Below are 27341 nucleotides of genomic sequence, written 5' to 3' on the forward strand. Positions count from 1 at the left end.
TTCAGCTGTTAATTCAGTAAAGCCTAATTCTACAGGGTTTTACCTTTTCCATTCAGCCTGACACTAGCTCTGCTCTGGGATTAATCTCTCTCTGCAGACAGTGTTCATGAAGCCATTCATGTTCCTCTTGGCCTTACCTAGGTCTTCTTTTTATACAAAACTAGTAGTTACACCTCTACAACCCCTTTCCTCTGTGTGGAGCTACCCAGAACTCTCTCTTCAGTTTTTGTCAGACTTCATTCTTTTCACATGGAGATGAGGAAATTTTGAGTATTTTAACACACTGAAAATATTTCTGTATCCTGTCTCCACACATAAAAAGCTGTGGACAACCTGAAACTTTTGTGGATCATCTCACAACCTGTAATTTTGCCATACTTGTCCTTTACTGAGTCACCTCTGAGGAGTGGAACCTTCAAGTGTGATTTGGGGCTTTACAGGCTTTGTTGTTGCTTTTAGGCTGGAGTTTTGGGGCTTGTTTCGGGTTTTGTTGGTTTGCTTGTGCAGGTGTTTTTGAGAGTACTTGCCTTATGAAAGTCTTAGAGGGACAGATTAACTTTGTAATGCATGTCATGGGCTTAATTAGCTCTCCTTCATTTTCAAGACACAACATGTCCAACACTATTGCACTGTGGGTGGATGAAACTGTCAACTTTATTTTTATTCACAGGCAATTCCTGTACTCCATGACTTCCCACAGGTTTGTGAGTATACACAATTAATCAGGGCATATTGGTGCTAAATTTACAGCATTAGATATTTCTGTCTTTCTTTGGGAAACAGTGCTTTCTACTCACGAAGATTTTTACTGTTCAACATTTAACTGTGCTGTCCACATCAAACAGCTCCCATATGCAACTAATTTCTTTAAACTGTTAAGGAGTTAAAACTTAAAAGAACAAGCTTTGGTTTCCTCACTCTTCAACCAATCTGCAAATTAGTCACTGTAATGGTATTCATTAACTTCTTTTAAAAAGTTAAGAGTTAGCAAGAGTATTTAAAAAAACCCTCCAGAATTAATGACTCAATGTTTAGATTTAGGATGGAGTTAGCAATCACATAGGTGGCTTGTAGTGTTCATCCAGAGATTCCTAAGAGCATTGTGCTTTGAAAAAAATTATCCATCTTGAAAGCTCCAGGTGGTCTGCCAAAATGCCTCTCTCAAAGCAGCAGGCTGTCAGCAGGTGGGGATGCAGGGGAGAGCACTGGCAAGTGCTGCACTGCTCATGGTCTGGTGCCTCAGCTCCCAACACAGTTCCAGTACAGTGTCTGACTCTCTCCAGGTTGCATGCACATAAAGTCTGGATTATGACAGCTATGAAAAATTATCACTTGTAGCAAGGGTTACATTCAGGACTGTTGTTTCCATCAATACCCAAGGCACACCCGATTCATGGCCAGGCATATTCTGCAACAGAGAACAATAATGATGAATAACTTTTCAGGTACTCTGCTCTCAAACTATTTCCCAAACTGACTGCAGTGGGCTTCAGGAGTGGGGGCAGCAGTTCTTCACCTCCTGAGTTGCATGTACACACTCTTTGAACTACCAGTCCATCCTCACATTCCCTACCCTTCTCCTTTCTTCTCTCCCTTTTACATCTCTTGCATGACTCATAAGCTGGGATCCCAACCTCTACCACAAATTCCTAAGACAGAATTCCAACACCATGCTGCCCTTGGCTCTACTGCACCATGACAGAGGTCAGCCTGGACCATTACTTCCCTGTTTCCTACCCCACACACAGCACCATATTCTCTTTCATCACCAGAACCCAGCAGTGCTGTGGTGTTTTGAACCAGCAGCTGAGGGGGTGGCACAGAAAACACAGCAGTTCCCTGCCTGGCTTCAGTGTAAGCTGATGCAGGAGTTACAGGGCAACGCCCTTGCACCAGTCATGATGTTTTGTTTGATGTTGTGTGGTGCAGTGGCATCCTCTGGCTGTCATTTCCCCTGAGGCTCAGTAATGAAATTAAAGGGTTATGGGGACATGGATCATTATGAGTGGGAGGGAACAAATAATGATGTTTGTCAAAACAAACATTTCTAAATTTAGAGTGATTTATGGACAAAATGATAACAAGAGCAGAACAAGTGAGAAGCTTTTAGGATAAAGCTTTATCAGCCTATTGGCTTTTGTTCTTCTAGCCACAGTTAAAACTACAGGGCATATCTGGGAACCTCATTACCTGTCAATGGGGTATCCTCCTTCACAAAGGTTGACCAAGGCATACAGCTGTCTCAGTGCATACTCATACTGAAATAAACAAACATTGTTAATCATTTCAGTGATCAAAAGCAGGTATTGTTTATCCAGACTAAATAGTGGAAATAATTTAGAGCTGCTATAATATCTAAGGTGTTCAACTGATGATCTAGTACTGGGCTAAATGGATCTTTTTTCTGCACACTTTGCTCTTTGAACTTCAGGCAATTCAGCCATTTAACTTCTTTGAACTTAGGAAATTCAGCTGTGCTGAACATTGACCCCATACACAAGACCATCTAATCCATTACATTCTTAAAATCCCACAGAACAAAAACAAAAAATCCACTAAAGAGGCTATCTTGCCTGCCATCAGGACTTTATTATTCTTAACTGAAGTCTAATAACACAACTTGAATCCTCAACTGGGATCCCAGGAAGAGCAAACAGTAATAAAGCCCCTAAACGAAAAAGTGGTTCTCAAGAATTCAGCAAGATGATGGAAATAACAGTGAGGCTACTGCAAGGAATTATGAATAATACTACATCATAACACAGAAATCTGAATGCACCAAGATTATGAATTCATAGTGGGGATGGTTTGTTTCTGTTTAGTCAGCAGAGATGTTTCAAGCAGAAATACAACATGACTTTTTTAACATTGGGATTTCTGGGGAGGGAATTGATGGAAGCAACAGCACAACTAGTAAAAATTACATATTATTTTGGGGGTTTTTTTAGTAAACTTCTTGCTTACCTAAAGGCGTAGTAAAAATTGTCTCCAAAAGCAATTACTTACCCTTATTCCAAATCTAATCTGCATGACTGCCCCAAGGTAGCTTTTTAATAAAAGTTGATTTTTGCAGGTGTGCTCATGACTGTGCTAGTTTTTGTGGCCTGTTTATCAGGTTATATCCAATGAGTGACTTACCACAGGTAAGTGCCAGTTGAAGCAATGAGCTTTGAAGTGGTTCACTGCTGACTGGTAACAGTCATAATTGCTGATGGTCAGTCTGTCTGACAGAATCTGCTTGCTCTGTTCTGTTGATCCTGTTACTACAGTGACTATCTTCCGCATGGATTCTTGGATGAATTCTTTCACCTGTATATAAAACAAAAAGAACCTAAAACATGCTTTTTCTAAATCTAATTTAAAGACTTTGAATGAAATTTCTCTTTCTTTAATCTTCCTTTAACTTTTAGGCTTTTTAGGGAACCAAATTTTGCCATTTATTTTTAGCATAGTCTCTTGCACTTGTCTCTTCACACTCAAATGAAAACTGACAGAAAGTCAAGATTCCTGGAGCCCAAAATTACTGTCCTTCCACTGTTTACCAGGGAATACTGACTTCCATTCTGCAGGAGCTATTTGATTTGGGATATTTCAGTTCTACTGAGACATGAGTTGCTCTAACACCAAAGATTAAGTTTTCCCATAAAAATCCCTATGGATGCAGATGAGGAATTTCCTGCCAATAAAAGCTGTGAGACTGACTTTTGCATTTGTTTACCTTTTGGCTAGATAATTACTACTGAATGTGCCTTATGGAACAGATTATTGAATTCTAAAGGAAGAATAAACCATCAGCTAGAGGTTACCAGTCTGAAGAGTAATTTTTTTGACTTTTGGGGATTTTCCTTCTGCCATTTCTTAGGATAGAAGTTAATCTGGCCTGATGAGCAATTGTTTTTTTCTTTTCTTACCTCCAGGTATGCTTTCATCTCTGCAGCAATCTTCTTAGCCTCAGAAATGTCATTGGTAGCCATCAGCTTTCGTTTCATGATTGCAAAGGGCACATCAGGACTAGGTGTCAGGTCATAGTTTTCCACAGGTGGCAGAGAAATGGGCATAGCTTTCTTCCCCATGCCCTGGAACTGCATCACCTTCATGGAGGAGATGCTCTGAAAGATAAAAAGTAAATTTGGAATGGAACAGATGGAAATTGTCAATCACCCTCAATAGGCAGTTTTGTCTTTGTCTGCCATGCAAACCTAAATCTCTAAACTTGTTTTATTTGAGAAAATAAAGGAAGTAACAGGGTTGTAGGTGTATGTGTCTGTGTGTATGCATATGTTGGGTTTTTAATACAATGAGGTAAAGGCTGACAAAAATCAGGGAACTTTATTTCCAAAACTCACTGGGGGGAAAAAGGAAAAAGGCAACCAGCTTATGTAACTGCACTTTTTTTTAAATGAGTATTTAATCTGTTGCATAATGGGACTATTGTAAATGCTGTATCACCTCTTAGCTCTTCCCATTTGAGGGACCATTGTATTTTTTAACATTTCACTAATACTCATAATATGCTGGGAAGTGGTAAATACCTTTCTTTATTGAAGTGTCAAATCACTGGCAGAGCTTGGAGGACAACTTGTACCCTGATTTCTTGCATTAATGCATATGCAAGGCTGATTTCCTTTAGCATCAGGATCTTCACCTCTTAAATGCTGAGGTCTTTTAAGAGAAATAGCTCATGACTAAAAATTACTAAATCAACCCTGCCAGTTTATAGCTGTTATTTGTTTGAATTAAGGCATGAAAGTATAGGGTAAGAAAGGCTTGAAGATACATTTGAGCAGGAAGCCCTGTGAAATACATACTCTGTTTCCATACTGCATCACATGGCTGGTGTTGGTGCGTTTCTTCACCAGCTGAAACTGCTTGTGGAGTGTTTCTTTTCTTAGATCCTCCTGCATGAAGAAAGTTCCATAAGGTCTAAAATAGTTAAACTTGGCTATTCTAAAAATGCAAGGGAAACTGCAAAGAGTCTTAGCTGCCAGTGAGTAGAAGCATGTATAGGACAAGAGCTATACAACCTTTGAAAGACATAGAAGTAAAAACTGAAAAGAAGATTTGACAGCATATTCTCATATTGCTTTTAGTAATCTCATTCCCCAGCAAATGGGCAAGAAGGGAGTGGACTAGCATACAAATGCCAGGTTTGTTTCATTAACAACAGTCTCCATTATACTAACAAGTGGGTTAGCCACAGTTCCATATTTAAGCAGCCCTGAAGCAGACATACAACTTACTGAACTGCCCAATTCATTTAACATGTTTGGAGATGTGGTCTCAGATTAGCAAATAAAGATTATGTCAGTTTGGAACTAGAAGATATTTTATATCTTATTATCTAATAATATTATAAATTATATTATAAATTATATCTTATTTTAAATCTTAGATATTTTATATCTTATAAATAACAAAAGGAAATAATATTCCTGAAAGTTGGTATTGGAAGTAAATTCAGTGGCCCAAACAAATAAAGATTATATATATGGTCCCAAGTAGTAGATAAATACTTTTACCAACTTAATTTGTTGATTTTGTTCCCACATAAAGCCAAATATTTTCACAACTCTTGTAAAAGAGCTATGTTTAAAAATCCTAGTGATCTTTTTCATACACGAAATGAAGAAAATTTATTTCAGTAACTTACCATATCTGAATCTTCCATCCAATTCACACTGTACCAGTCCCCAAGATAAGTCTGTCTTTCATCATCATAGTAACATGCATAAGATGACTCCTTGGGATTAGCAGCTGTTGTTGCATAAACTGTAATACAAACAGTAAGGGTTTTTTATCTTCTTTTTTTTAATCTCCCCTTGCCCCTCCATGATTTAATACTTAGCTCCACACAATATATTTGTCTAAGTATTTTGCCTTTCAATCATTTACTTCTAAATAGCAGGAAGGAAAGAAGTATGTTAATCATTCTGTTCAGTCACCCTCAGTGCTGTTCTAAGCACACTCTGTGCTTCTTCTTTGCTGCCAAATGTGGTCTGGAGTGTTTAAAAATTGTCTGAAGGAAAAATCTATTATTCAAGAACTGCCTGAGAGCATTGTGCACTAACAACTATCTATACATTCATTTTCTTTATTACAATAATGATATCTCTTCTCCAAACTTGAAGGGAATCCCCTAAAAATCATCTTTACTTCCACATAATGCCACCTTCTAAGTAATATACTTTGTTGGATAATGTTCTACACTGAGACAAAAGTAAAATAATCCTACATCTGTCCCGAGCACAGTGTTCCCAGTAAGTCATCTCTAAGACAACAGAAATACTGTAAACACATATTGACAGGTCTCAAGACAAAAGCAATTTTGGCTTTTTGCCAAAGTTAATACATAGCATAGTTGTGTAACTGAAGGAAAATCCATATTTTAAAGTGAAAGTGTTCCACATGATTTTATAGAGCTATTGTGTTGTTTCTACTCAGAATGTACCTAAAGCTCAAAAGTAAAAAAAATATTGAATCTTATCTGTGCAGTAAAATGCTCCTCTTAGCACCCTTCAAAATGCTTACTAAGTAACCAGTTAAACTTCTTAGCTTATCGGTGAGAGCTGCCAAAGACAACTTTGTACTCTAGTACATAAACTGTCAATTTTCTGCCTTTTTAAGTTCTGTGGCAGAGCTGGTTGTAAAACCAGAGTCCTCAGACTGGAAATTTCTAACAGAATAAACTATAAAAAATACTGAGCATTTGTCTGGACAATTGTCAACATGAAACTGCTACCTGTCAAAAAGAAAAACCGTTTGTAAGAAATCTTGGTGGGTGTCAGGCAGCACACCCAGGGCCAAACACCCAGGATGCCATGGACATGGCTGGTCTCCTCTGCAATGACATCTTCAAAACCACAGGAGCAAACACTTCCCTCCCTGATATGGAACAGCTGTTTCAAAAGGTTGTGATTCCTCATCCCAATTAAGGCTGAACTTCCAGCTCTGCAGCAGAGAGCCTGGAAACCCTGAAAAATCCAAGTTCCACATCCTGGGTTGTTGTGCAAATGTGCAGCAAATCCACCTGGCAGTGGTGTCTCACATCTGCTTTGCTACTTGATGAAACTGAGAGCAGGAACTTCACACCTGTTAGCACTGCTGAGGCTGAGAAATGTCTGTATAACCAGGGCAACCACCTGGTTCCTGAAAAGAAATACTTTTTCAACTTCTCATTTTTGAGAAACTGAAAGCCTTTTCAGTCTTTTGTAAGACTCTACTAAAAGGAACTTCCTGTAAATGGAAAGTATTACTTTCCTGTGCTCCCCCACTAAAATTCTACATAAACATGCCTTGAACCTATTCTTGTCACAGTCAGTACTTGTCTGGGACAAGGTCTGGGACAAGTTGTGATATTTAAGTCCAGTAAGTTAACTGACTGCTCACCATTGATATTATCAGCCAAATGATTCATCATAGATCCAGACTCACATGCTTCAATGTAGAAGACCATCTATAAAATACAAAAATAAATCAGAGACTTTAAGAAATTCCATGAGGAAATGGAGAAAACTTGTTAGGTGCTTTTTAGGTGTAGCTACTTGGCCTGTACTGCTATTCCTGAAACAAAAGCTATGCATAGTGCTACAAAAGAAAAGCTAATTTTTTATTTTCAGGAATTAAACTCCATAGAAAGGGGAAAGAATAATAATGAAAAGGTGTTATTCATCTCTACAGAATCCACAGGGATCTACTGGCTATTGTACAAAGCACAGATCAAACACACAGTCACTCTATAGGCACAGCGAGGTGTTAGTATTGATTGTAGTGTCTCTGGAACTGATGCCAGCTGTGTGTTCCTAAACACAGCCAGCCATAGCAGACATTGCCACAAAGAACTGCGTAAAAAAAGCACCAGTAAAATGTTCAAAACAGTAACTTCTCTGCTATTAGCAATGTCATGAAATAAATTCACAGAATTTTCTGACAAGATATACAGTCTTTTAAACTAAATAAGGGACTGTAAGAAAAACATGAGGTATATACAAACTTCCTGTAAAGACAGTAAAGAGTGAAGTGAACAAAGCACAGGAAGAGAGTCAGGTATAAATTATGGGGTGCAGCAGTTACAGATGTTGCTTTTCTAGCCAGAATATACAGCATTAGCAAACAGCAGTTACACTACATATGAACACTGACTGCAAAAACAAATAAACCATTTATGGGAAATTTGGAGCAGATCAATCCTTTCAACTGCAAAATCCTAATGCAAATTCAACTGCATGTAACAGATTCCTCCTACTTTGAGCCAATTCTCAAAATAAAAACATCTCTCTTCCATGCCAGCTGCTCTTTTAATTTCAGAATTTCTGGTATGCTTGTTTACCTTCCGGTATTTCTTGTGATGATACATGTACCAAATAGTCTTATTCAAGTCTTTCACATGAAGCTGTAAAATAAGAAAAATAGACACACAATTCACTCAAGAATAAATACTAACTGTTGTGAATATGTACACTACTTTCCCAATAAATTTATCCAGTCCTTTGCCCTTCTGAAGTATAAAATTCTAGCATTTAGCACTCTGGAAAAGATGAGCAATGGTCCCAGAAGAGATGTATAGTGCACCAGAAAGCCAAGTCACACCTGTGTGAAGCAGCCTGACTATGGAATGACATAACTTAAGTTTCAACTGAATGTTACAGATTCTAACTGGAAAAAATCCAAAATACAGTGATCAGGAGAAGAATGCTCTTTTTTGGCCTCTCCCCTCAATATAGCAGTGCACTAAATATTCTCATGTTTTACATTTATTTGTTATTATTTTAGTATGTCACTAAAATGATGGGTTTTGTGTTATTCCCAAAATGCTTACATCATCATCAGGAAAAGCCAGAAGTCCTGGAGCTCCATGGTCAGTGAAATAAACAAACACATGATCCTTGGGACCACTGTAATGAAAAAATTGCAAACAAAGTCTTTTTAACTACTCCAACCTAATCTTCAGTACAACAACAATCATCTACTTCTCAGTGCTAAGAAATGTCCTTATCTGAAAATAATAGAGCTGAAGCACCTCCTCCTCCTGGTAAATTTTTTTCTCCCAAGCATATTCATTTGGATCCTTATTAGAAGAAATGCCCACAAAAGGAACAAAACCAAAGATATAGTCCCTCAAACATGGAGAATATGGCAATCACTCTTCACATTCCAAACTGTAAACTGATTGAAACAGGGGCTGTTACGTAGGGTATGGTGGAAACACAATTGGTTTTTAATGGCTATGTGAAGAATTGCTAATACTCTGGGCATTTGTAGAAGTCTGGAAAAAAGGAATGCTTTTCTAACTAAGTTATACCAAGGTACCATTAACACAAGGATAAATAATAAAAACCTCTTTGCTAAGAACCTGAGGCATGTGTAAGGACTGCTGTGGCCATAATCAGCCACACAGATCAGCAAGCAGTGTCAGCCTCCAGCTCCATGAGGAACTGGTGCATGTACACAGCCACTCATGAGGCCAGACTGGCATCTGCACCCGTGGCTCTGCAGTCAGTTGAGCACTGAGCACTCACAGGCACTGACACCCTCACATCTGAGTAGTACAGTTTGCTGTACAGTCTGATTCCACCCTAAATCAAATAGATCATGTTTGGCTGACAGAAAGGTCTTAGCCTAACAGCCAGATCTGCAAAGGATTTTCCTTTTAAACTGGATTCAGGGACAATTAAACATAAAGTGTGTAAAAAGATCAGAAGGAGTGTCCAGGCCCTCCTCTGTTCCTCTGTACCAGATTCCAGAAACCTTTACTTGCTTTTGCTCTTTCCTCACAGCAAATAGATGCAACTGCAGCAGCTCAAGGAAACATTGTCCAGCCTTCTGTTTGGCCAGTAACCTACTGGTTAGGGGCACCACCTGAAAGTCCATCTGGAAGCCTCCCAGGGAAAGGATAATTCAGTTCTTGTCCCACCCAACAGCAAAAGTCAGGTCACTTGACAGAGTGACCTCTATCAAACAGAGCCTAATAAAGAAGGGCTGCTGTTATTTTTTGGCTTCCTGCTCTTGATCCTAAATGCAAAAAATTTGACCCAGGTGGAATGTAAACAATTAAGACTTTTATTTGTGGGTTCAAGTTGTCTCCCTGAGTACATTAAGAGACTTTGGTCCTTTGTGTAGCTACTCCCTTATTTGAACAGGAACATCAAGCTTTTGCAAGTGAGGTGTGTCCAGATGTACATTTTTTTAAAACAAAAATTGCTTCATAGTCACCCCTTGACTCATTCCAGATACTAGAATTGCACAATCTGGTAATGTGCAGTAATTTATTAACGTTTTGCCTATATGTGTTGCATATATCATTTTCAACCTCAGCATTTAAGGATGAAGTTCAAACAATTCAGAGCAGTAACTTATTTGACTATTGTCCTGCTCCTCCGTTTTTACTGTTCTCCTCAGTGCCAGGGTGGGATTCTTCTGTTCTGTTTCATTGCTATGCTTCTAAAATCAACTGTCATATGAAGATAGACTTCACAGTTTTTCTTCAATGAGGCTAGTCCTTCCAAATGGTTGAATTTAAATTCTTAAAGGTTTTATAGTCATTCTTGTACACAGAAAAATATATGACATAGCTCTTAACCAATAGTCAGAAATGTGGTACAACTTAGTAAGGCAGCATCATACTTTTACACCTCAAACTCGGTAGAAACAAGATGAATAACTGACATCAGGTATCCTTCCAAGAAGATTTCTTATTAGGCACTGAAATGTATTAACTACATTCTTGAATCATCTAAATTATACAAGCCTTTATAAACTACCATTAATTATAAATCTTACATTGCACTCAGTCAATCTATAACTTATTATTCTTCATATATTAAAATATTGCAAAACTTGGAATCATTTCTGTAGCTTAGTTTACAAATAATTTAAGCATAATACATCACTTACGAGTTTAATTGCTCATATTACTTTTTCAGTCACAAAGATTTTTTTTTCATTCATTATAAACCATAATTCCACTTCCATTAGGAATGGAATTATGATTTATACTCAGCCTCAATAACTGTACATGTGCTACAAAGAATAAGGCTGGGATTAGACATGCAATTCTTCCAGCTGATGAGCTGGTTAAGCTCTCTCTGTTCCTCTGCCACTCACTGCTAAGTCCAGCCTGAGTTTGACCTAAGTCTTCTGCTGATTAATAAAACTGTTCATGTACATTAAAATAAGCCTTGGAAAATCCTTTCCAGAAGTCTCCAGAGTTTAGCCACACTATCTTAGAACTGCCATTCTTGAAAAAGATAATAGTCTAAATAACAAATACCTTAATACAGTTAATCTACCCTCTAGAACTTCTATACCTTAATCAGTCAAATATCAGCAGTTCCTTTCTTGTGACACATAGTTTAAGAAATTAGAACCACTGTATTTGTAATGTGAAGGACCTGAAATTGCCATCAATAATTTTGCTGGATTCTTAAGTTGCTCTAATTTATTCTTTTGTTGAAATCAGTGTCAATTAATAACTACACATGCAATTATTTTCTAAATTAAACTTCTCTTACCTTTTCAATACTTTTCCTGATCCCACCCCCTTCACTGCTTCCCCATCTCCTCTGAGAACCGCAAGAAAATTCTTAGGAGTGACATCCTACAGATTTGAGAAGATTAAAGTTAGATCTGATAATAAAAACAACAAAATCTTCATTTAGAAAGATGGCTTCCTAAAGTTAAAATCAAGCATGGATGACAAATTTAGCTGGCCATCCTTTTCAATACATCTTTATCTAATGACTCACTTGGCTGCTGAATCATGAAATCACGGAGTCACTGGATTACTGTACTGATTTAATGAAACAGTTAGGTTTACACAGCTGTTTTTCAGATTGAGTTACAACATTTACAATCCAAGACCTTCCTTCCTTTTATTTCATTTGTCAGCATGGAAATAGTGTAAAGGTTCACTTTGATGACCAATGCTTCACTTCAAAGAATCTATTGTCTATATTCATCTTACGTCAAACCAAACTTCATGTCAAACCATGCAGGTAAATAAACTTGATGCTTTATATTATGTGCATTTTTGGAGTGTAAGCTACAGGGTGAAAGAATTTATTCAGACATTGGATAATGCTGAACCACAGGGAAAGGGGTTTTGTTCCTACCTCCTTTGTATAGTCCTTGGGCACTCCAGCATACACATCTGAGCCATTAGGTCTATTGATGACAATGCCTTTGGTTGGATTTCTGAAAGGTAAATGGAACATAAATAGGAATAATTAGCCACATGCCATGCAATGACCTTAGAACAACAGGAGTCAGCTCACCTGAGAGTACAGGAACTTGCACCATATTCATTAAGTGATTTCAGAATATAAAGGGCTTTGCACTTCAGTCAGTTACATATATTTGTCTCAGGTGATCTTACCCTCAGAGTACATTCAAGTACTCTAGCTCAGATCATGTCAATTAATCTGAAGATGTAGATGGATGGTCTCTATCATTTCTCTCCTTGCAGTCTTGCCTTTATTCCCCTTAACACCTTGCTCCCAGTGCTGCTGTGCTGATTTTGGGGGAAGTTATTTGAGAATTAGAGGCTGTATAAATTAACTGTGTCATACAGGAAGCAATGATATGCTCTAGAGTGTCGCCCAGAATGGGACCTGTTACCCATCTTCATTGAATGCTGGGAATTAATCTGATAATATCCTCCAAAAAAGCCCTGAAAATTGCACACAGACCTCCCCTCTGTTCACAAGTTTAGGTTATTTATCTGCTGCACACTGTTATGCCTGAGAGTTAAGAGCCCTTACTCTTATAACAAAGCTCTGCAGTCCTCAGTGCCACAGCTGATGCTGAGCTGTGTTCTAAGGCTTAGGAAGCTCATGAGCACATTTCAAAGGAGAATTATTGTGCTGATGGCTGACATCTCTATGCGTATCACAGGTGGTTTTAAGGGCTTTTCTTTCAAAACTACTACAAACTCAAAACACACTGGTGACCACAGCATGTTTGTAGTAACCATACAGTTTGTGACCAGCGCATGTTCATCACTTACTCCTCATTATCAGCAATGTCATCATACATCATGACAATGATCTGCTCATCTGGGATTCCATTTCGGTGTACAATCTGATAGGCATGGCACACATCTGCCTGAAATTAAGCAAATTTTCATTACTAGTTTTAACAGAAATTTTACCTTTGATACCAGAAGCAAAATAGCTTTTCAGACCTAAGAGCAAGCTATTGACCAAAACAAACTTCATTCCAATATAAGAGACTGAGGGTTGCTAGAAAGCTGAAATGCACAGGTTAAACCAGAGCTCATTGCTCTTCTTTAATTAGAAGCACTTGCATTAATAGTAGAGACTATGATTAATATCTCTCCCTCATTACCTATTTTGATTTCTTATTTAAACAGAAACCAGAAGTTACTCCAGACTTGGTACAGATAACAAATTTAACATGCAGCTCTCAGCAATATTCTCCATTGTATGAAAAAATCAAAATAAAAACCTTCTGCAGAAAATAAAAAACCTTTCTTTGCAGAGAAATCCAAAGTGTGCCAAGCAGACAAAAAGAGTTGGATTTCCACCAATTTCCCTTAGTTCTGCACCAAGCCTGCACAACTAAAGATTGAAGGCTGTCCTTAAGCAAGTATTGTTTACCAATCTCATCTATGCAAAAATTTTATTAAATCTTGCTTTACTATGAGATGAGAATTTGGTTTAAGGAATATTTTCTTTTTAATTACATATTTCTTACTCTGCAGAGCAACTAATTCAGTGCACATCAGATTTCAGTGGAAAACAGAATTGCAAAAATTCTATTCAGGCTCTTTTGCTGATTTGTACAGGATATGAATAAGCATATTTTCTTTACAGAACCATCTTCCCGTGACACTGAAATAACAACACCCATTAAAGTGATATTACAGTAAATACAGTAAAGTAAATGCAGAGTTCTATCAGAATGCTAACTTCTTAGTAATCCCAGTCCAAATGATTCTCTTCTTCAAAACTTACAGTCCCTGAGTGCCCTAATGGGGCATTAACAATTATTCCTAAACTTGAGAACTAGAACCCACCAAATGCTAGGAAAAGCTGTGCAGGATTAATGGAAGAGATCTCATCTAACAAATGCACACTCCAAATGCAGGCAGGAAGCAAGCTTTAAAGCTTACTTGTGTTGAACTAATCTAATTTGCTAACTTGGAAACCAAATTGATGTGGTTTAAGTAGACCAGTGTCTGTTTAGATTACTTAGGAGTACTAGTGATTTTCCTTAGTTTAACCAAAAGGACACTGTAAAATACTGTAACTTTATAATCCTTGGTCTTCTAAGTGCAGATAAAAATGAAAAGAGAAGATAGTTGTACAAGATTCTGTGAAGGGTGAGGCACAGTCAATGCTAACGAACTCTCCAACAATAAAATCTCTTTATGTGAGATTTAACCCTAAATGTTAAACTGTTCTTAGTAAAGCAGTTCTATTTCCTACTTTGCAGGTCAGCAGTCTAGGTTCTCTTCCACCCATCCCAGACAATCTCCCAATTAGTTTTCCATTTCCTTGCATGTCATTATACCAGCTGCTGCCTCAACAAGTCAAAACATTGAGGTTAAACAGTTAGGAAGGTATTGCATATAATATGAAACAGAAGAGCACAGGTTTGACTGAGAACATATTTGATTTTCACAAGCAACCCAAGCAGAAGCAGAAGAAAACACTAATCAGGGCTTCTCTACACTGACTGATGAGTAGATCATAGATCCCTTCTCACTCTCAAAATATCCCACACCTCTGTGATGCTGACAGGAACCTTCACAGGTTGGCAACAGGGAAGTGCTTAGGCATGCAGTGATACAGTATCACCATATTCAATCAGCAAGTGTCTGTGCTCCCACAGACACGTGGCTGGCCAGTAGGGACTTTGGAGGTGTTTCAACTGATCCTAAGTGCCCAAAATAAGCTAAACTTTGTAAATACATATTATCAGGTTTTGGTTTCCTCTCCTTCCTTCTGGTTCGTTCACTGTTTACTCAGTATGTCCTGTCTTAGCAAACAGTAGTCATTAGCAAAATCCCTACTGTAAAGGAAGACAGATCAATGCAGTCAATTCCCTTCAATCTTAATTTATGCCTGTTTGGGGGTTGTCCCAGCCTTTTAAGGCTTTTGCTAAAGGAACTGCTGGTAGCATAATGATATCACCAGCAAAGCCTAGAGCAGCAAAAACATGTATTCCTACTAAACTCCATTGAATAAAGCAGGACAGTTATGAGTAAACAGGGTTTATTGCACAGAATTAGCTGACCTAATTAGTCACCTTTGATATTGCTCGTGATTAGTCCCTGTGTACACATAAAAACCCCATAAATCTCTACAAAACCAGAATAAAAAAGTTTGCAGCTAGAGCAGGGAGGTGTATGTAGAGTATTTCCTGTTGATGTCTAACCGCCTCTCAAATACTGCTATTTGACCCTGCTTCTCTATGAAATATTTCTGGCATGTCTGCACCTGTAAACCACTCTAGAAGAAACAGCTGTTCACTGGTTTCAGATCTCTTATTGGTATTATTCTTGATGGTTTAACATGTGAAATGTGTGCTATGAACATTTACTGGATAAATTGTCACTAAATCACGTTTCTGTGACTGCGATTTGAGGGGCTGCCCCAGATCAGCACGGGAAAAGCTGCAGCTGTCCCACACAGCACAGGAAAAGGTGCAGCTATACAGCTCCTGCTGCACACTGACCTTATGGGTAGCTCCAAAATGGACACTGTTAAGGGCATGCTTTAGACCTTTCACTCCTTAGTTAGTCTAAACCCTTCGCTACATCAGCAAATTCTGATGGAAGAGCTGCTTAAATGATTAACTCCTAGATTTTGAAAGCATGGGGATCAGAGAGTGAATTACTCTGTTTTCCTGACACCCCAATTTTCCTCTGCCATATAGCTGTTTACACATTTGAATGACACAGCTTTTAAGCAAACTGCCTGGGGGGATTTTTGGAAAAATCAAGTTGTTTATGACACAAGCTTCCATAAATAGTTCCTAAAGGGAAAAGCTTGGACTTGTGTGAAATTGGTTACTTCTTGTCTTATGACTGCTAGGTTCATGGCTGAAAGGAACTGTCAGCTTTACCTTAAAGCAGCACAATTCCCACTACAGCTGTGCTGAAATGTCACAGCCTAAACAAGAATGAACTCTAATATACAAACAAAGTAGAAGAATATGTCTGAAATGCCAGCCATGTCTTACTCCTTTGCTTAAACATACATCAGTGAGTCTGCCCAAAGATATAACTATCAAGAATTTAGGAAAGATTTCCTGAGAGTTCAGTTTAAATTTTTTAAGTACAGTGAAGAAATGTTAATTGAAGGCTAAGGCAGCCTTAGTGTCTGTTACCTACAAGAGAGGAGAATTTAAGACTGTCCTGGAATAAGATACTGCTCTGGCTGGCAGTGTCTAGGACACTGAATAAATACAGTCTCTGACCCACAAAACTCAGTAAGTGTAAGACTAAAAACAACAACTGAAAACAGACTCATGTATACAAATTCATATTTTTTTAGTTTTCATTTTAATTGTAATTTTGCCAGACTTTTTCAGTCTGGCATTTCTCTTGAGGATGCATTCCATCTTTAGTAAGACTCTTGTTTCACATCAGGCTTTTCCACAAACTATGTGAATTTGAGCATCCAGGAAGCATGGGTCTGTCTCTTCTTCTGATCTGACGTGAAGCCAGCTTTAGATTTGAGTTAGCTGGTATGTTCATCACACAGAAGAGGCAGACACTATTTTTTCTAATGAGAACTAGCTTGTTGAGTCATTCTCCAAATCTGTCAGAAGCATTTAGTACCGTATTTGCTCACGTATGCCACTAAGCTTTCCAGAGGTATTTTATCCAGCTCTTTGAGCAGCAGAGAGCTGAGCCACTTTCCCTAGGAACAGGGGGAGTATTCTTGAACAGTAGCCAGTCTCATAATGGAAAGCTGCTACAGAGAAGCCAGAGTAACTGCTGAGGAGCAGAGAGGAGCACACTGATAGCCCCTCCACAGCCCAAGCAACTCTAATCAAAACCACTAAAATAAGGACAAAAATGCCAAAGAACTGAGAAGCCACAAGCACAAAGCAATGTACAAGCTAGCCCTGCAATGACAGCAAGCCTATCACACTGGGCTCTATACTAAACAAAACACTTAAATTTTATTTTAGGAACTGGATGAGATAAATGTGTACGACAAGTTTAGGTCATCCTGATTAGGAAGAAGTCCCAGCTCAGCCATCACAGTGGAAGCAACTGCCTGCAGAGTGTGAATCTTGCTCATATTAGGCACAAATGGTGGTTTTTCTCCTTTCTATCCTTGGTTTGTACTGACAGTGGATCCTGACTACTGACATCTAAATAACCAGTCTTAAGCAAAGTTTCGGATTCCTTGAGGTTACAGGTGCAAACTCGGTGTTTCCTGGGTCTGCAAAGTCTTTACAAACTTATTATTCTTGGGGTCTGTACAGTGTGCAGCATGTATGAAATGAGGTATTTTTGAATAGGTAATCTATTTCTTCTGCTTTTGTGGTTGCTCAGTCACATGAACACATTACCACCAGATAATTACAATACAGTACATTTTGACCATGTTGAAGCAGGCAGCATGAAAACAACTGGAGCTCACAAAATAAAAACGTAATACAAATATGCAACATCATGTATTAACTGTACCCTGGACAGCTGAACTGAGCAACTGAAACCCAGAGATGTGTCTGCTGAATTCTCAAATTACAAAGGGACATTATGAGTGCTTGGTTGCATGAAGGGAATAGCAACAAGTCCTGTAATAAAAAAAAGCCACATTGAATAACTACTTACTGGAACATATCTACAAATCCACTTGTACACAGGCTAGGTCAGAGAAGTTCTGGGGAAGAAGGGTGATGGCAGGAGTGAAATGAACTAGAGTACAATATATTTTCCTCTGCAGTTTCTCCCTTGGAAAGCAAAAAAATTACACAACCGTGCAATTCTGTAGCACTGCTTTGATTTCTTATAGCACAGGTATGATTGTACTGAACAATACCATGTGTTTCTATGTGTGTTCACTATGTGTTCTGAAGCACAGAAGTGAAAGACCAAGTCCTATTCCTGGTTCCTCTGTAAGTGACTTTGGCAAATAATTTAATTACTTAAAATGTTTTTGCTTCTGCCTCTGGAAGGTTGGGAACCCTAACACACCAAGACAGGGTGATCAGTGTGCATAATATTTTCAGAAATCTGTTAGAACTCCTCAGATTTCTGTAGCATCTTTCCTCCTCTGAATAACTCTCCTAAAAGTCTGTGATTCTGCTTGTTTTGCTGGGAACAAATTTCTCCAATTTTTTAATACCCAAGGCACCCTTGTCTGGATGACACTTCATGTCGCACATGAGAGGATTTCCCATGACTAACTGCTGGGTCTGTCTCACCACATGTCACTGCTACCATGTGTGCTCACACCCACCAGGCCCTTAAGACTGACCAAAAAAGGCCACTAGGCAGAACAGCATTAGCACTAGGCAGAACCTGCTGCTGTGCTGCATCCTGTGGGAATTGAGCTTTTTCATAACAAGTTAAGATGCACGGTATCTTGCTCAGGACAGGCAAGTAAGAACCCAGCCTCATTGTGAAGGATCCTTCATACAGACTCTTTTACAATGCTGCTTTTATAACTTTAATAGGATTATTATTGGTGTTCTAATTTTCTTCTTTCCAAATGTTAATACCTGAAGCAAGTGGCAGTTTAAAAAACAGAGATTCCTAGTATTTAAATTCAGAACAATTCAACATGGCAGATATTGTGCATTGTTAGTTGACATGATCTTCAAAATTAGGTATTTAAAGAAATCCTGTTCTCATTTTTCTAACATTGAAAAGAAATTACTTAGTAACTATCTGCAAAGCATGACCACACTCAAAAGTTAATAGGCTTCTGTGAAACTAGCATGTTACAGAGATTCACTCACTGTTGGACACAAATATGTTAAGTGTGGATCTTGAGTTCTTCATAACCCTATTTTACCTGGCAGAAGCACTTGCCAATTGCAGGCTCACTTACAGAGAGACTAAAAACTGTGCCCAGGCAACTGAGTAAAGGAATTCTCATGAGCCACAGCTTCAAAATTGTAATTTTATTTAAAGAATTATTGTTGTGGTAGTAACTCCTCCTAGAATGGAAGGGAGCCAGCTAGACTGGTTATACAGCAATAGCAACAAAAAGAGCACAACTCAGTAATTACATTTAGACACTCCAAGACAGGCAGTAATCAAGTACAGCAGTAGTATTTTCATCATTGTTTCCCAATTTCAACTTTAAAACTCTTCTTCAAGATTTAATTTTAAATAGGAATTGTTTATATTAAGGCTGTAATATTCCAACTGTAATTATGAGGTGATATCTACAGTGTAAGGAGCCAGAAAAGTCCCTAAAACCTGTTTGTCAAAGTGTTTAGCTAGCACTTGCCAGTGACAGGTTGTTCTTCAGATGCAACAAGATTGTCAGTCTGATTAATTTAGTTTTAAGCTCATCACTGTGCTGGAAGTTCTAAAGTGATTGTGAGCCTAGAAGGAGAAGAAACATACACAAACCCCAGGGTGCCTAACACACAGAAGGCTCATTTGTTCCTCAATCAACCAAGAGGATGAAGCTTCTCTCTATTTTACAGGCAGTTACATTAAAAATAGTACATACTTTAAAAGTTCCAGCATTCAGCAATTCAACCAGTACATGTCATACTATTCAGTTTTAAAAATGCTGATTTTGTACACTGGTATTTAACCAACAATACTATAATAAACTATTTTTCTAGCATTTAGAAATATATAAATGTACACACAAATCAGAATTAAATTGATCCTTTTCTCCAGGAAAGCCAACCTGCAAATTTAGAGCAAAGATAGCATTTACATAGATTAATCTGTTTAAGGGATTGTCCAGCAATTCCCCAAGGGGTAAGTGCTGCAGAAGTTTCCTGACTGCTGATTATAAATCTTGAACGTAACCAGAATTAAGTCACTTGGATTTAATCCTGTCCATCGTGACACCCACGCTCAGCCCACAGTTTCACAACACACTGGCTTTCCCAGCAGCACTGGACTGGGAGTTCCTGTTCCCTTTCCTCCTGTTTCTGCCACTCACTGTTCCCTGAACCCTGCTGTACCATATCATTGTTGTGCCAACTTAATGCTGAGGCCATGCTGTTGAACACAGTCAGCAAACTGGTTCAGGTTAAAAAGAACCCCCTTCCATATGTCCTCCACTCCTCAAACATAATAATGCATTTGCAGCCTTCAGAGATTTTTTATTTAGAAGAAAAGGAAGCTTCTCGTAACATAATGAAAAGAGGAAAGAAATGGAAAGAAACATGCATGTGTCTCAAAATGAGGTTTACCTCTAGATAGCCTCTGTACAACTGCAAGGTGGGGTTAGATCTTCTAGCCTAGTTAGTAATAGAGTATTTACCCTAAAAGGCACAGGTCTCCCAGGATGCAGAAGTGTGATTAGAGGAAGAATACTTCTCCTCTGGTAATGACAGCTTTTTCAAGAGGTTAGAGGCTAAAAAAGTTGTATGCAAAAAAAGGGAATTCCTGGGGTGGTAACAAAAATAACTAAGAGCAGGTTCTGAGCAAACCTTGCTGCTGTTTGCTTTGAAAACTTCACACACCTGGGAGTCTGGAAGTAGAAGCACTTGCTCAAATGACAGAAGGTCTAAACTAGTCTAGATGATAGGCAGCTACCACCTTCCTGCAAGTCTGGGAGCTGGCATTTTCTGGAGCATGGACAGCATCAGCATGTGATCCTTACCTGGTGACGATAGTTGTACCAGCCATTGGAACCTGCAACAATCACCACCCAGTGCTTGCCTCCATCTTCAGGCTCTTCCATGGGGAATGTGCTGATGCCCAGAGCACAGCCCAGCAGAAAAACTGCTTTCAGTATCATCTCTCTTCTTTATTTACTCCACAAATGGGAGTAAATTCTCCTAATGAAGAATTTTGAGACAAGTAAATGAGAGGACATCAGCCAATAAAAAAATGCTAAACAAATATCAGCAATATCCCAACTAGAAGCTTTTCTTGGTTGTGGGGTTTTTCTGTGTGTTTTACAGATCATTTAACCCATAGTACAATTTTGGGTCATATCTTCCTTTAGCACCAAGCTGCTACTAGTTACAATAGCTTTTTGTCAGCTTTCAAATCTGACTGAAAGCAATTCTGAATAGGACAACCAAGTTGTTCAGCTCCCTCCAGTTGTTTCACTCTATAGTAGCTGGCAATGAATAAGTCTCAAATACAAAGAAAGCCTCACTATCAATTGCTTCACAGATAAAACTCTTTCAGATTAAAACTATTCTCTTGGTCTCTGCTTATGTGATTCCCTGATTTCCACTCACTGGCAATTACCCCATTATTACTGAGTCAAATCCCAGGTGATGTAGGATACTGAAGACATGGAAAAGTGGTGGGGAGTTGGAAGGTCAGAGTGTCGCAAAAGCTCTCTGTGCCCACAATACCAAAGAGGGTGGAAAGAGGCCATTCCACTGTTCTGCACAAGATGCAGCCCTAACTGCAGGGGCTGGGGGGAAGTGAAGGCTGTGAGAGCCTCACGCTATTTGTGCAACCTTTTATGCTAGTGGAGAGCAAATGTGAACCACTACCACATGAAAGAGCAGCATTTTGCCCCCTTTCCTCAATGGTTAAGTGTTTGCACATGGTGCACAGTGAGAAAAATACATCTGAGCCTGTGAATGACAAATTTAGAAAAGCAAAGCACAGGGGGTGGTTTGAGCCCATGCAGAAATGGCTCTTTCTACTTTCTTGAGAGGACTAAAGTAGAGTCCTTGCTAGTGAATGTCCTGAGCACCCTGATTGTCTGGTAAAGCATTTACTCTACAAGCAAACTATCTGGCCACTTCCAATCACAGGTTTAAGATCTGCTTTTTGAATTGGGGTTCAGGGGGGCAGGCAGGTTCCATTTACTGGTCACAGTCTCGGGTCTGCTGCATCTGATGTGAAACTCTAAAAGCAAACTCCCCTGAAGAACTGCATGCTCCTGGCACGTGCATAAAGATTACACATTTCCTCATGCACTGGGAAATGGGATTTTACACCTCCCTACTCACAAACACAAGATCCTGGAAGTAGATAATTGCTTCTAGGTATGGAAGAGGTTTTGCAGTAAGAGGCAGAGTAGTCTACATTAACATGGATTTCTCTGGAATAAAAGCTGGAAACCCCCAAACCATTCAACACAGTCACAAGGCAAAATCACTAAACCAAGTGAACAGTACCAAAGTCACCCTCAGTACCCCACTCAAAACCATCCATCTGCAGCCACTCAAATGAGGCTGGAATAGAGAAGCAGCCAGATCCTCTCCAGAGCAGTTGTGTTCAGAGAAGACTAACACACAGCATGGGTTCACTGGTCATGAAGATTTAGTCTTGCAGGCAGTAGTATGAAAAATATATATATGCATATATTATACTATATATACATATTTAAAAGTTGGGGGTTTTTATCCTTTTTAGTGGAGCTAGCACAAAGTAAGAAAGTCTTAATGATCTAAACAGAACCAAACATTAACTGTTATGAAACTGCTTCTTCCAAAAACTTATCTTTCAGGAAGAAGCCACTCCTGTCACTGCCTGTAACACTTGGAGAAAGAATAATACACAGTAACTTAACAACTTAAGGTTTGTTGACTTATTAGCTTCTTCAGCACACAAGCAGATATGAAGGAATAAGCAGAGTTTTTATTAGATGGTTATACTCTCCCATGTTGAGCTGGAATTGCAAAGTTTTGTCATTGTTGCCAAAGAATGCGGCTTTGTATGGCAACTCTGCCTGATCTATCTTGTCACTTCTTCACATGTAAGACAAATAGCATACTGTGCTGAAGATGCACTGTGTCTACAACATCCATAAAATCTGGCTATTCTGTTGCCTACAGCCTGGCTAAAATTCAAACCAACCTGTATAGAACTTCTGTAAAGTGCTACTACAGGCCACAGGCCAATGAGCCTATTCATTTCCAATATTCAATTTCAGGTATATCTAACTCCTGAAATATTAGGCAAGAAAAGAAGATCAGTATTGTTTGGACAATCTGCTTATGAATCTTAACTGAGTTTGACTTACTGGAATATTGAGCTGAATTTCCTGCACACAGATCTCTCAGAGCTCAGTGTCTGTCTGATAACATTTCTCCAACTATAACATGAATTATGGTTACGTTAAAAAAAAAAAAAAAAGAAAAAGTTAATGGTCCAGGTAAGTGCTGGAGATCCTTTCACATGATGCTTAGCTCTTTGAGATAGCATTCATCAGAATCCAGGGCATATCAACAGAAACTGCATTGGTGCCAGCTGTTCACCAGGCCATATAACATGATGGCTAATTTTAAGGGAAGTCCTGGCACACACATCCATCACATGGAAACAGTCCCTGCCACTATCAGTTACTGATATACCAGCCAAATGGAAACAGTTTGATGGGATTGTCTTTCCTGGTGAGTTCACACTCCTGACTACACTCACAAGGATCCACAGTTCTCAGGCACCTGCCACACACAGGTAGCACAGGTGTACCCACAGCAGCACTGCACCCTGCCTGCCAACAGCCCCATCACAGAAAACCCCTGGGCCACATCAGAACAGAGACTTTAGCTACCTCAGGCAGTCTCTCCATGAGAGATTCAAGAGCCTTCCAGGTAGTACAAGGGTATCTAGGCCTTCACATTTCTCTCCTCTGCTGAAACAAAAGTTGTGACTGATGCAGAACACCCAGGAAAAAAACATAAACACCAAGAAACACTGCACTGTACTAGCATATCATACATATTTTGTCATGGATAATTTAGAATAGAAAAGAACCTCCCTTTGGCACAAATTAATGACATATAATCTCTCTTATCTGTCTTTTCTTATACTATAATTAAATCAAATTAACACCAGAAACAAGGGAGGAAATAAAAAAAAACAGATATACTAGTACACTGTAACTAATAAATGCTCAGCTCCCTGAATTTCTCTAAGCAGCACTTAAAATAGGTTTAAACATGGGCAGTGAGAATGGGTCTTCATTGTTTGTTTCTAACTATTGCTTAAAAAAAAATCCAAACCAAACCTAACAAACAAACAAATGATGATCAAACAAAGAAATAGACTCACACACACACCTATTTCTACTTGTTTTAAAGAAGGCCTCTGAGTGCAAGTGGGCAATTTAAAAGGCTGTGTTCAGGGTTGTGTTGTATGAATTCTTGACCTACAGTTGAGAAGAGAAAGCTCCCCATCACATGCTTTGTCTTCAAGTCATACTAAGAGAGAGCAACTCAGCTGACCAGCTTACCACAGGTACAGAAAAAGCCTTTCTCTGAAGATCCATCACATGCAATCAATACTACATCACATGCAGATGAAGACTGTGTGGAAAAACTAAAATCTCGCTACAAGACAATCTTGGAGCTTTGGTTGATCTACAAAATATCCTAAGATTTGATCAGCTCTGTCTAGTCTGTCTGACAGAAGAGTTAACTTTGCCTGGAGACCGTGCCAGCATAAAGGCCCATCAGTGCAGTGGGCTCAGCATCACACCACCATGCACACACGCAGGTAAGGCTGCTGCACATTTTGCACAATCTGTGGAAGAAGCACATCCAGAATTGGGTGGCTTGTGACAGTGTTCACAGGGGTTCTTGGATGAGGCAAGAGATGAGAATGCTGACTCTATGTTCAGAAGGCTTGATTTATTATTTTATGATATATATATATTACATTATAACTATACTAAAAAGAAAGAGAAGGACAGGTTTTCCCAGAAGCTAACTAAGCTAAGAATAGAAAAGAATGATAAAAAGGCAGCTCTCTCGGACTCTGTCCGGACAGCTTGGCCCTTGATTGGCCATTAATTATAAACATCTAAGATGGGCCAATCAGGTGGACTTGTTGCATTCTACAGCAGCAGATAACTATTGTTTACATTCTGTCTCTGAGGTTCAGCCTCTCAGAAGGAAAAATCCTAAAGAAAGGATTTTTAGTGAAAAGATGTCTGTGACAGTGGCTCTTGCAGAACAATTCACTCTTAAAACCAGTCTGTCCTGAGAGAGGTGCTTTGACCACTTCCCACTAGATAGCTAGCATACATCTCTGACTTGATAAGAAAGGGATGCTTAGGAAAGCCCACACCTGGAAATGGCTGGCTGTAGCTGGAACAATTTTTCCAGCCAACTGCCTGCTCCCTGAGTTCACAACTTTCCTTTGGGAAACAGTCCTTTAAGATCAATACTCTTAGAACAGGATAGCACTCTAAAGAAAGGGCTTTGAGTTGATCCAAGTATTTTCTACCAGCTTTTAAAGCAATATTGACACTTCAGTGGGTTGCACTCGAAATACCTTAAACACAGTCTCCAAGAGCTGTATAAACAGAAACCATATCTCTATTTTACTTGCATGAGAAGTACACTAACAGTAACCTTGCTGAAAAATAACAGCCTTAAGCTGGTCAGATGACCACTAAAGCTCTTCTGTGAAGTCTTTCTTAACAGCTCACTTCTTATAACTACTAGCCTTTGAGCTTCCCAAATCAAGCCACAGTTCCTTTCTCCACAGAGTGCTTGCATATTGCCTGCCACTTAGATGCTGATTTCCACAAAATATGTGACAGTCTTCCTCACAGGAAACTGATGTCCACAGTTCTGCCAGCAATGTTCCACCCACAAGCTGTGCTGGCTGCTACAAAAACAGAAGCACCTAAACCTGTGATTAGGCCCCTGCACAAATAATCTGATTTTCTTTCTGCACTTGTGTTGTAGAAAGAAAAAAATCTTCATTGCTATAAATTCTGTCATGGTACATTTTGAAGGAGATTATTGTCCCTGTTGCAAAACATTTCCTTACAAAGTCTGCTAGTAACCATTCTATGAACGGGCGTAGTATGATTAGAACTTGTAGTAAAATATTTCTGTTTAGACATCTACTGAAGATGTATAAGCCACTTTTACTGTAAAAACCCTTGATTTTTTAGTTAACTCAGAATAATTCTTGATGTTAAATAAATGTATTTAAAAGTAATTACAAATAAAGTTCATTCTCCTGTTTGCAGGGTTTTTTTCTCAGCAGCAGACATGGTACAATTTACCTGAGGGTAAAAAAAAACCCAAAATCATTCCTAGAATGGTAATAAGTTAATACACCTGGATTAGGGGATTTTTTTCTCTACACGTTTCAAAAAACCCAGATTCAAATCTAGCAAACCATAAGGCTCCAATAAAACTGCTTCTGCTATTTACTTTCTTATCTGTCTGCAGATATGTACAAAGCCTCTGCCATCACATTTTAACAGAAAAAAGAGACACTGCAACGCTGCATGAGTAATAATTGTGTTAAATTGCTTGAGTTGCATAGGGGGTATAAGGGTAAAAAAGTAAGTCAGGTAAGGGTAAGAATGTCTGCTCAGCAAACATGGAAATGTTGGAAGCACGGACAGAATTAAATTCTACAGAAGTTATTATGCAGAAATTCCAGTGTGATATTACACAAGATTCCTGCACTCCACATGTCTTTTATTATGGTTTATCTTAGCAGTTCAGATCTTGGCTACAATATTTATGCTAACTCGCAAATACAGACATCCAACACAGTGTTGTTCCATCCTAACTGAGAACTAGTGGTGCTACTACCTCCAAGCAGAACCTCACGCTACGGCAGGGCTGTCCACCAGCTATAAACAACCAGCCACAGCGCAGCGCCTTTCATGCATTCCCAGCTCTCCGCAGAAATCCCGTAAATAGTTACTCCATCCTTTTCTCCCGTTAAAAATGTATTACTGGTGATTAAATGTAAGCTGCTGCCACTGCTGCCTCCCCCACTGCCCCATCTCCCTCCTCTGCCAGCCCTGGGCAGTGCCCCTCGGAAGGAGCCACTCTAAGCCGGTCCCTCTTCCAGCACGGAGGGATCGAACGCAGTTCCCAGGCCAGGCGTACCAGCCCCAGGGCCACACGGGGCGCCGGGCGAAGCGGCGGGGGCTCGGCAGTGCTCGGAGCCCGGGAAGGACACCGGCACCCTCGGTCGCTCCCCGGGGAGGCGGCGGGGCCGCTTCCCCGCCTCTGCCTCTGCGGCCGGGCAGCGGAGAGAAACGGGCCGTCCCCTGCTCACAGCTCCCTTCGCTCAGGCGAACCCCGCGTCCTCTCCTCCCCTCCCCGGCCAGAGCCCCTGGACGGAGCCCCCGGACAGCGCAGCGCAGCGCAGCGCAGCGCAGCCCCGCCGCCCTCACCAGCTCGTGCAGAGGAGTCGCCGCCACGGCCGCTGTGATTGCGGCGAGCGCCGTGCGGAGCCGGGCGACCGCGGCGCGGGGGGGGCGGAGCCG

At 39.6% G+C, this 27341-nt stretch overlaps 1 protein-coding gene across 1 annotated transcript; it reads right to left on the reverse strand.

Moving 5' to 3' along the window:
* Positions 1-636: 636 nt before the first annotated feature.
* On the reverse strand, positions 637-27341 carry LGMN (legumain). Its single transcript, XM_066551593.1, has 14 exons — positions 27249-27341; positions 20781-20958; positions 13001-13098; positions 12108-12189; positions 11508-11593; positions 8816-8891; positions 8327-8389; positions 7387-7453; positions 5651-5769; positions 4809-4898; positions 3912-4109; positions 3139-3309; positions 2191-2258; positions 637-1408 (listed from the first exon to the last, which is right to left on the reverse strand). The coding sequence occupies exons 2-14, from the start codon at positions 20916-20918 to the stop codon at positions 1369-1371; spliced, it is 1296 nt and encodes a 431-aa protein (XP_066407690.1). The 5' UTR covers positions 20919-20958; positions 27249-27341; the 3' UTR covers positions 637-1368.

The sequence above is a fragment of the Molothrus aeneus genome, chromosome 6, assembly GCF_037042795.1.
Source record: "Molothrus aeneus isolate 106 chromosome 6, BPBGC_Maene_1.0, whole genome shotgun sequence".
Taxonomy (NCBI): domain Eukaryota; kingdom Metazoa; phylum Chordata; class Aves; order Passeriformes; family Icteridae; genus Molothrus; species Molothrus aeneus.